At 33.2% G+C, this 10,702-nt stretch overlaps 1 protein-coding gene across 5 annotated transcripts in view; it reads right to left on the bottom strand.

Annotated features, from left to right (window-relative positions):
- BNIP2 (BCL2 interacting protein 2) overlaps positions 1 to 10,702 on the bottom strand; it is a 228,141-nt gene that overhangs the window by 6,299 nt on the left and 211,140 nt on the right. For 4 of the 5 annotated variants that reach the window (XM_055537786.1, XM_055537782.1, XM_055537785.1 and 1 more), the window contains 9 exons: positions 10,487 to 10,593; positions 9,526 to 9,593; positions 8,876 to 9,052; positions 6,930 to 7,106; positions 4,060 to 4,162; positions 3,346 to 3,477; positions 1,871 to 1,957; positions 1,652 to 1,750; positions 877 to 912 (listed from right to left, as the gene is read on the bottom strand). In XM_055537786.1, the coding sequence (XP_055393761.1) occupies positions 877 to 912; positions 1,652 to 1,750; positions 1,871 to 1,957; positions 3,346 to 3,477; positions 4,060 to 4,162; positions 6,930 to 7,106; positions 8,876 to 9,052; positions 9,526 to 9,593; positions 10,487 to 10,536 (929 nt within the window). In that variant the 5' untranslated portion in view covers positions 10,537 to 10,593. Of the gene's footprint in view, positions 1 to 876; positions 913 to 1,651; positions 1,751 to 1,870; positions 1,958 to 3,345; positions 3,478 to 4,059; positions 4,163 to 6,929; positions 7,107 to 8,875; positions 9,053 to 9,525; positions 9,594 to 10,486; positions 10,594 to 10,702 lie in introns of those variants that run through there. The other variant, XM_055537781.1, reaches the window with a different exon arrangement.

The raw sequence follows: 10,702 nt of genomic DNA, 5'->3' as shown, positions 1-10,702 counted from the left end.
CTCATCAACAGAACCAAAATGTGTTTGAAGTTAAATGTGAAGTTAAGGATATTTCAGCTTTAATTCCTCACAGTGGTCCAAATAATAAATAAATCTCACGCCTTAACTCTTATGAAAGATTGTATGAATCTGTTTTGCTGATTTAATTGTCAATATTTTAAAAATCCATTAACAAGTCAGATCTAAATCCTGTACTTTTCTAAATTACTATATAAAATAGTACTAATTTATACCCTTGCCTTTCATCTTCTATGCTAACATATTAACAGATGACAGTCTGTTATGCTCAAAGCAGAAGTATTCAAAATTAAATTAAAGATGGAAAGCAGAGTGTTTAACTATCAAATGGTATATTGAACTTTTAGGTATTTTATCACATGGAGAATTTGACTAGTTAGCAGGCCATTGTTTAAGCATACAAGGAAATCAATGTTGGTTAGCCAAAGAATATCTGCATTGTAAATATAATTATCAACCCCAGGGGGGAAATCTGATATATTAAAAAAGAACATAAATATTTCAAAAGCACAAATTGGTAAGGTATTATAAGTAATTGATATTTCAAAGAGCATTCTTAGGAATTTACCATCTGTTATTTATACCAAAAGGAGGAAGGAGACGTGGTCTTTATTTTCTAACTGGTATTATTAAGTGGCCTTTATTTTCTAACTGGTCTTTATTTTCTATGTAGAGAGAATCCAAGCCACACTCAGCAGCAGGAACTTTGGATTCACTGCATATATGGGTCCTGGGGTATATTTATATTTACAAATGCTGTTATCTTTGTCTACAAGCTAACCAACCGAAAAGGAAGAGTTAGTCTGTGCAATGCAAATGGACTAGTCTAGATGCAACCCAGTCAAGGTGTGCATATACCTTTTCTTTTTCTTTTTTAACTTTTCTTCTTCATACCTTGGTGGGGAAGAGTTATTTTAGTAAATATACATGTTATGAAGATGAACAAAAACTAAAAAAAAAAAAAGGCTCTAACAATAAACTCAAGTTTGTAGGCAAACGCAAAAATATTTAATACACCATATAGAAAGTCAGAACTGATGTAAGAAACGTGGTGTTGATATATTCAACAAACTAAAACCTCAGATTATTAGAACAAAGAAACATTTTTCTATATTATAGCACTGCGATACTCAAGTATTTATGTTAACAGCCTTCTGCTAAGTCCTTCTAGAAGTTACGTAAGTAAATTTGGTAAATAGAACAAATTACAGCCACTGAAAAGTATCAAGGTTAGACTGATATAAATATATTTTATTTCCCTAGTAATATGATTATTTGATGCCATAATGAGCTTACTTAAATTTAAAGAGCAGCATGTTCAGGTGTGGAGAATGTGCTTTAGTACTGGCCAGTCAAGAATCATCTCTTAGACTGTCACTAGTCTTTAAAATTATAAATGAACCAAACCAGAAACAATTTCTCCTACTTCAACTGATAGCCCAAAGAAAACAGTGACTTAAAAGGTAGGTGTTAAAAAGTGTCTTCTTCCCCCTTTTCTTCGTTATTAAAAAAAGAGCAGTTACAAAATATTTATAATATATGAAGGGAGAAAGAATAGATGCTGAAATATTTACCTCTTGTATATTAAAATATAAAGATCCAAATACAATGAAATAAATAAAACACAACATACTGTTTTATGCATTCTGGTATTCCAACATATTCCATGGGGACAAGCTCTGCTAGTTCTGCCAAATTAAAGACGTATCTAATTTTTTGGCTGAATTTTGAGCTATAGAAAAAAAATAAAGATAAATACCTTAATATTTTTGACCAACAGAATTGACAAAACATTCATACAAAGAGTTTGTAGATTTTTTTTTTTTTGAGTTAATGGCTCTCAGAAAATTACCTAATAAAAGGTCTTGTAACAGCCAGAAGTGTTCTTATAAACCAAGAGGGATGTACAATGATTAGAGATTTTAGGTTTTTCCGTAACCTGGAGTTAAAAAAAAAAAAAAAGTTTGAAAAAACTCTACAAATTCTAATGCTAGAAGAAAAGCTAAGTCATCAATAAGTTTGTAAGTCTATACAAAAAACTGAAAAACAAACAAACAAACAAAAAACCCTCATTCAAGAGCTGTCATTTAGATATATTACTAAAGACAACAAAAGATAAAACAAAAAGCACTCCTAAATTGAAATGGCCCTTCCCACTGCCATGAAATTAATTCTACTTCATTCATATTTATTTTCACAGTATAGCCTGTTATTAAATGTCTCCTAGTAAACAACTTGTCTTCAGGACTCTTGTCAGTCAGGGGTAGAGGTCAATGATGAATATAAAAGTAAGCTCTTTTCATTTCTCAGGAATGAGGGGAAACTGTTACTGATTTCTTCAACAACATGAAAGGCACTGGGAAGGCAGAAAGATGAGAGGGGAAATCACCTAGGCAACAGGCAACATGAATCAGATCTAATGTATTCTTATGGAGTCTAAATGGAGAAGGAAATGGCAACCCACTCCAGTGTTCTTGCCTGGAGAATCTCATGGACAGAGGAGCCTGGTGGGCTACAGCCCATGGGGTTGCAAGAGTCTGACACCACTTAGTGACTAAACCACCACTGCCAACACCAAGTATAAAATTCTGATTAAAAGTTAAATGCATTATCCCAGACAACTTAAAGTGATGAAATGAAAACTGCTGTTTTATTGTTATAGTTTACACTTATCATAATCATTAAACATTAAAAAATTACATGAACCAGCCAATGTCATGTTCCTATATGAAGAGAAACCTATTCATAGACCTGAGTTGATTAAACTACTCTGAATTAGCTGTGGTCAAATCAAACCAAAGAGAGAATCAAAATTCCTTCTATTAGCATGCACGACTCTCAGAAGAATACAATTCTAGAGCTCACTCCAAAGAAAGATTACAGATAAATAAGCATCATAAATAACGAAATACAGTAAGCACTATGTGCTCAGTCGTGGTCGATTCTTTGCGACCCCATGGACTGTAGCCCACCAGGCTCCTCTGTCCATGGACTTTTCCAGGCAAGAAACTGGAGTGGTTTGCCATTTCCTTCTTCAACTAAGCACTATAAATGAAGCAAAACCCAGAATGTAATAAAATAGGAAATGTACTGAATTCCCCATCCTTTCCCAAAATATGAACTATAGGAAAATGTCTGATGTGGAACAAAAGAAGAAATAAAGAGCAATTTTGTAAGTCTGAAAATAGAAACTTGCTATGAAATTAGTAAATGTAATTTATAAAGTAGATACATGGTACCTGTAAATGGTAACAGAAAATAAATTTTAAACTAATAAGGACATTATAAAATTTATTCAGACTAGCTTTTAACTTGTATTTACAATACCTTCTATCAATTTGTTGATAGCATTTCCTGAGCCATCCCAGACTGGGCATTTTTCTCCGAGTTGTTGCACCATTTAAATAAACTATCATGTAGTTTTCTGCTACTAACAGCTCCAAAGTGCCAATAACATACCTATAAAAATAAAGTCTTAAACACTGCTATGCAGAACCAAACCAGGTTTATCCAAATAACACAATTCCCTTCCCTGTCCTTCACTGAAAGCAAAAATTCAAAACTCTATTAGTATTATTGCCATTTAAAGAAAAAAAAAAAAAACTTCTTTCTTTTAGAAATACACATTGAAATGTTTATAGATGATAAATACTTGCAGGTATTGCTTCAAAATTATATCATGAGGGAAGTATTTATGGGAATAATGTATAAACTGATAATTGTGGAAGTGGGTGATAGACAAAGATTTAATATATACTTCTCTCTACCTTTGTATATGTTTGAAATTTCCCACAATAAAGCACTTAATGTGTCCTTAAATGTAAAATAAAGAAGTTGGAACAAATAATCTGTAATATCCCTTCCAGTTTTAAAATGACAATTCTTCTATTGAGTTGGAATAGTTTCAGAATGTCAAATAACAGACTTAAGGAACCAGAACCAGGATATTTACAATTTTTACCTAGCTAAATAAAGTGCACTTTCTTAAACTAGAGATCTGATTTACTCAGTTCTTTCCAAATATTGTGATGATCTACTTACTTAAAGAGATTGTCCATCAGGTATCTATAGTTAGGTTGACCACTTTCAGGCATAAAACAGACCGCAAATACAACAATGGCATTTAATCCATCTCCATAATACCCTGAAAAAGAAACCAGCATGATTATACTCTGAAGACTTTACAGGGGATATCATTTATAGTTGATAAATTATAGTGGTTTATGTTCCACACATTTCTGAATCAAAAAGTATATTTTTTGCTATCATTGGTCTGACCTTGTATCGTCTTACAAAGATCTTTAAATCCTCTCTTCTCAAAAACAATAAAATTTGATGAGGAAATGGTGGCCATATAAACCAGAAACCCACTTAAATTAGCATACTCAGAAAGCCAGCCCTATTTTATCAAGTAGACAGAATGATATAATCCAAGAATATACAACATCTGCAATAAAACATTCTTATGCAACTTTTTTTTACATGTAAATAGTAAATGTAAAAATAGTTTCACATTCAGTGATGTCTAGCATTTTGTAGCTTTTAGGGTCTTACAAAGTAAGAAAAGATTGTATCTCTGATATAAGACTAAGTGAAGAAAAACAGCACTAAAACATGTTTTAATTATAATCTCTAAAATGTAAATGTTTTAATTATAATAGGTATTAAGCTGAAACCAGCAACAAGTATTTCTGCTTTAACTCTCATTCCTGTTGTTTACAAACATGCACTGAAAAGCTTGAACGCTCCATCAGAATCTTCACCGCCTTTCTTAACCCCTTAGTCACAAAACACACTGCAGTAACTCGGTAGGACAAAATGGCCCTAATTACTATTTTCTCTTAAATAAAGTGCTATGTCTCAAAAATATTAGGTTTAAACCATGAGGTAGGTCTCACAACTTGCTTCCAATGAATGGAGCTGAATTAATACATAATCTGTGGACTTCCTGATCCATATTATCCTGTTTTCTTCACTGCGTAAGACTAAATTAGGCAGAATAATGCAACTGCAAACATTCAAGTGATTTGTTTTCAAATGAATGAAGACCATAGAAATAAGCAGGAGAAAGCATTTGGCAGAGAGTAAATTAAGCAGAAATGACTATGTGAAAAAACCAATCTGCTTGACCTATGTGGCACCTTGTCCTGCATTAGGAGGAATTCAGGTTATATGACAGGATCTACAGAGTAACATTCTGGTGCTATTTAAAGAGTGACTATGCAAACTTCTACATACAGGACAGTCAGAATGATAGAAATTATAGCTGTACTTCACAGCTTTTCCTATTTGACTTGTAAATTTCTTAAGGAACCAAGCCTTATATTTGTATATTCCAGAAATACACAAAGTAGGTGTTCCATAAAAATGCAGAATGAATTCTCTACTTTGTGGTAAAGCTATGTGATTTGTTCACAGTTTTAAGGTAAATTAAGAATCATATTTTAAAGGGCCAGGTTGTATTTATAAGCGCAAAGACTTGTACAACAATGCTCACGGCAGTTTTAATCATAATAGCTCAGACTGGAAAAATCTCACATGGCCCATCAAAATAGAGATGGATAAACAAATCAGCAGTAACAAGGAATGAACTGCCGATACATGCAACAACAAGGATAAATGTCAAAATCATTATGCTGAGTGAAAGCAGACGAGTGTAAACTGTGATTCCAGTTACAGGAAATTTTGTAACAGGCAAAACTAACCATGGGGTAGGCATTACAATGGTGGTTACTGCAGAGAGGGTATTCATTGAGAGGGAGCACCCGAGAATTTTCTGGGGCAATGAAAATGTTCTGTCTGTCTATAGGGTGTAGATTATATGAGTATATATGGTTATATAGGCATTTGTCAAAACTCAGTGAATCATACACTTAAGATTAGAGCATTTCTAATGAAACAAGAAAGATAAATACTCTATCATTTGTATCTAAAATATCTACACTCTCAGGAACAGAGATTAGAACGGTGATTACCAGAGATGGGATAAAAGGGGAAATAACAGTCAAAGTACAAACTTCCAGTCAGAAGATGAGTAATTTCTGGGGACTAATGTACCACATGGTGACAACAGATAACACAGTTAACAATATCTATCATGTACTTAAAAGTTGCTAAAAGGGGAGTCTCGACCTTAAATGTTCCCACCACAAATAAGAATTGGTAATTATGAGATGTGATGCAAGTGTTAACAAATGCTATGGTGGCAATCATTCCCAATACAGAATGCATCAAATCAACATATTTTATACCTTAAACTTATATACAATGTTACATGTCAGTTTTCTCTCAATGAATATGGAAAATTAAAAAAGGAATTTGCAAAGACTGCAAAAAGAAAACAAAGGATTAGAGTATTTTACTCCATATAAATTCAATCCAGTTCAGTCGCTCAGTCGTGTCTGACTCTTTGCAACCCCATGAATCGCAGCACGCCAGGCCTCCCTGTCCATCAACAACTCCCGGAGTCCACCCAAACCCATGTCCATCGAGTCGGTGATGCCATCCAACCATCTCATCCTCTGTCGTCCCCTTCTCCTCCTGCCCTCAATCTTTCCCATCATCAGGGTCTTTTCAAATGAGTCAGCTCTTCACATCAGGTGGCCAAAGTATTGGGGTATAAATGGATAAAAAGAGGAGAGTGTTAAGTCACAGTTTAAGGGTGTTTAGGGATAAGGGTGGAGGGAGATAGTTTTCATTGTATACTCTTATACTTTTGGAACTTATTGTATGTGTATATTAACAATTTTTAAATGTTTTATTCTTTTACTTCAAGCCTGTTACATTTCTAAAAGGACACAATGTTTATTATACTTTCAAAATTATGTTAATATCTCAAAGGAAAGATTCTCTAAGCATTCAGATATCTGATAGCATATTAAAAAATCTGAAAAATCTTTGGTAACTCTTACCTCCATGGCTGATAACTTTCTTATAGGGTTCAATTGCTTTCATATCAACCCTGTGGTCCTGTTCTCCAATTCTGAACATACGCCAGCGTCGTCCATCTTCCTTTTCCTCTGCTGCTGTATATTCAGTAATTGAGCCTTTCCTAATAACTTCAGTAGTCTTGGGTTTTGGAAGATCATCTGTCAAAATAAAAGATTTTTGAATCACAGATTGTTACTTACACAATGAAAATCAAATTACATGTTAACCACTTTACTATCCAATTAGACTGTTCAGAGAATATTTTTTATTATAACTTCTGTGGAATATTTTTTAACTTTTTATTTTATATTGGGATATAATTGAATAACAATGTTGTGAAAATTTCATATGTACAGCAAAGTGATTCAGTTATACATATACATGTATCTATTTTTTTTTTTTTTTCAAATTCTCTTCCCATTTAGGTTGTTACATAATATTGAGTAGAGTTCCCTGTTTGTGGAATTTTAAATATTTCTTCCATAATAGAGGAAAAGGCTTACTCTTGATATAAGGCCATTTTATTTTTGGAAATCATAGTTCTTTAACTTTTTTGGTATTGCTTAATTCACAGAGGACCTAACTGCAGTACAATGTACATCTACAATTTGCAGATTCTGTTGACAACACTGTCCTTGACAGATAGTTACCACTATAGTAACTAAAGCAACTCACTGGGGGCGAGTGTTTTTTGTTGTTGAACACATAAATTATTCCCCAAACATTATAATACCAGATAGAAAGTGGTTAACAAGTCAATAGTTACTTCTCATTTGATCAGTTTCATAAAGCAGAAAATTATTTGATAATATTCCAAAGTGTACATGCAAAAGTCTGTTTTAAATTGACATTAGCCAAAGCACAAGCACCAGTGATCAGGTATGATTTACACCTTAAGGTTGCATTTTAGCTGATTTTTCATGATGTAATGAATTTCAAAATTTTAGTATCACAGTCCTTACCAAGAGATGGGGGAAGGGGAAACCTACTGTATGTTAGTTGTTTGTTTCCAAGACAAAGTTGTTAACGGAAAATATCCTTCCAGGAAATGACTACAGCAGCGTTAAAGAAAGAAGAGACAAAACACATAGGCAGAACACGATTTCAGTATCTTTATAAAATATTGTTTACTACTGGATTGCTTATTGAACCAGTAAAATGGGGAAGAAAAAAGAACAAAAGATAAAGTACATTAAGAATCTTATTCTTAACCGCGGATAACATACCTAGTGCTAAACTTTTGCTTGGAACCAAAAGTCACTTAAAAGATGAAATATGTATATATAAATTATTCCCAACTACAAAGATACTAGACAGCAATTATCTAACTAAAGGAAGCATGCAAAGCAAAACACATGCCAATTCCTTTCAATTCCAAATAGCTAATGATAACAAATCTAAGAGTGGAGTCAAGGAGACCACATTAGTTCAAGTTGGTCATTTACAAAGTGCAGCACTATCAGATGAACCCACTAAAAAAAAAAACACCTCAAAAAACACACCTCTAAACCCTCCCTATAGAACTCCCTCTCTGCAGATTCTTAACTACTTTTAAGAATTCCCTAAAATATGTTTTTCAGTGCTTTCCCTCTTGGTTGATCCACTGAATAAAAGAACACGCTGTAATTATCAAGCAATATTTGGAAGCAAAATGGAAAGACATAACTTTATAGCACTGGGCAATTAAAACAAAATAAAGCCACATGTAATCTACTATAAACAGTTTGGAAAGCCATAATATTCAACATTAGCCAAATTTTATATCTTTACAACCTATACATGAACTTTAGAATTGATAACATCTTATTTCAATAAAATCCCTTAATCATTGATTTTAGTTGGTTTCATGGTCAAGTGAAAATGCCACTATGAATATACATGAACACAATCACTAACAAAGGTCAGGTAAAATCAATGAAACACCTACCTTCCCACTCAAATTCATTACTGTCCTCTGATGGCGTATCTAAGTCATCTAAGTCAATCTCCCCACTTTCATCCAAATCATCTGACAACACAGAGCCGTCACTAGGGTCCAGAGTTAGGCTAATGTCGGGAGCCATTAGTTTCTTTCTCACTTTATTGCCATTAACTTCTAGTGAGCCTGGAATGGTTAAAAAGAAAAACCAAAGATATATTTAGAAAAAAATGCTTAGATCCATAAATCGAATAAGGGAACTTTAATCACTTTATTCTTGAGAAAATAACATTCATTAAACAATTCCAAAGCCCTTACTTACAAACTTTGGACTTTGATCACTACTGCTTCTGTATCACACCAAGCTGACACATCCCAGCAAGGATATGCCTTTTTAAAAAACAGAAGCAGAACTTACAGTCACTATTTACTACTAAAAATCATCTTCCCTCTCTCCTTCATGATCAAAATTTCTAAAACCCAAGGGTATGTTTTTGCAAAGTATTCCAAAGCATTCCAAAAATGCTTTCCTAAACAGTCAACTTACCCTTTGGCACCCTATGATGGAACAAGAACTGAGTATATTTTATATCTTGACAAAGTGTGTTAGAAAGAAATACCACAGATAAAAGTCTATTTTCTAAGTGTCAAGTTCTTACCAGGCTGACTCTCTGGTCCAGTTACAGCTAATATATCTGCTTCAATACTATCATCTTCTGGTAAAGGTCTAAAACACACAGACATAATTTTTAACCCAGAAATTAAAAAAATAAATCTTTTGACATTCAAAGATCTATTAAAATAGCTTATAGAAACAATTATGCGGAAAACTGAATAAAGCAATGTTTCTTTAAGCTTGAGTAATTTACAAACTACTGTTAAAGAAAAATTTCAAACTGTCTCAATTGATTTACATATCTATATAAGTAACACATAAAAGTAGGTATATAATCCCTATGTAACAGCTCTTAAATACAACTACAAAACAAATTTAAAAAATCATTACTTTACAAAATGAATATACTTCAAATGCATGAATTTAATAGGATGTACAATACAATGTATGATGAAGCTAAACTGTCACTTACAATGGGAATATGAAAATGACGATTGTATGTTTTTGAGCTCAGCATTTCTATATTATGATTATCATGCTGTGCTATGCAATGACTCAGTACTCTCCACCAGCTGTTCTTATTCCAACTGCAAAGTAATCTTCTTATGCACTGAGATGGTCTTCTGACCAAAATGGCATGGATCCCTTAAACATATGGTCTGCCTTTGCTCTCTTTCTCTTACCCTAACCAGTGCCGACAGAATTGTAAACACAAACACAAATGTGTCACGGTCGCTCACCGGATAATATAGAAAGCTTTCCTTGTCTAATTTAACAAGTTTTTGTCTTAAAATAAAAGCATAAAATTTAATAATTCCTGCAGGCTTCTAAAGACCATCTTCCTCTAGAAATCCTGAAGACTCTATTACTAGTCCTAAATGAACATTTTGCAACACTGTGCTTCTTTAAGGAGTCCGATCAATATTCATTTAGTAAGTGACACCTCAGTAAAGAAGTAGTGAAGTTCTGTTTTGAATTTGTTTTCATTTAAAAACATTGCTCACATTGGAAAATCTTCATCTTGCCATTCTTCCTTAAGTTCTACCCCCTCCATCCTCAGTCTGGACTCAATGTCAACTACAAACTCCTGATAATCGACAGTGCCAAAATCCTGTTAAAGAAAAAAGAAAAGAGAGAGAAAGAAAAAATTTCATAGGCTTATCTTCCACATTATCTGTTGAAAAGATGCAATAATCTCATATTTGAGTTCATACTTCCAC

Source organism: Bubalus kerabau, chromosome 10 (assembly GCF_029407905.1).
Source record: "Bubalus kerabau isolate K-KA32 ecotype Philippines breed swamp buffalo chromosome 10, PCC_UOA_SB_1v2, whole genome shotgun sequence".
Taxonomy (NCBI): Eukaryota; Metazoa; Chordata; class Mammalia; order Artiodactyla; family Bovidae; genus Bubalus; species Bubalus kerabau.
This window is presented reverse-complemented; position numbering and strand designations above follow the sequence as displayed.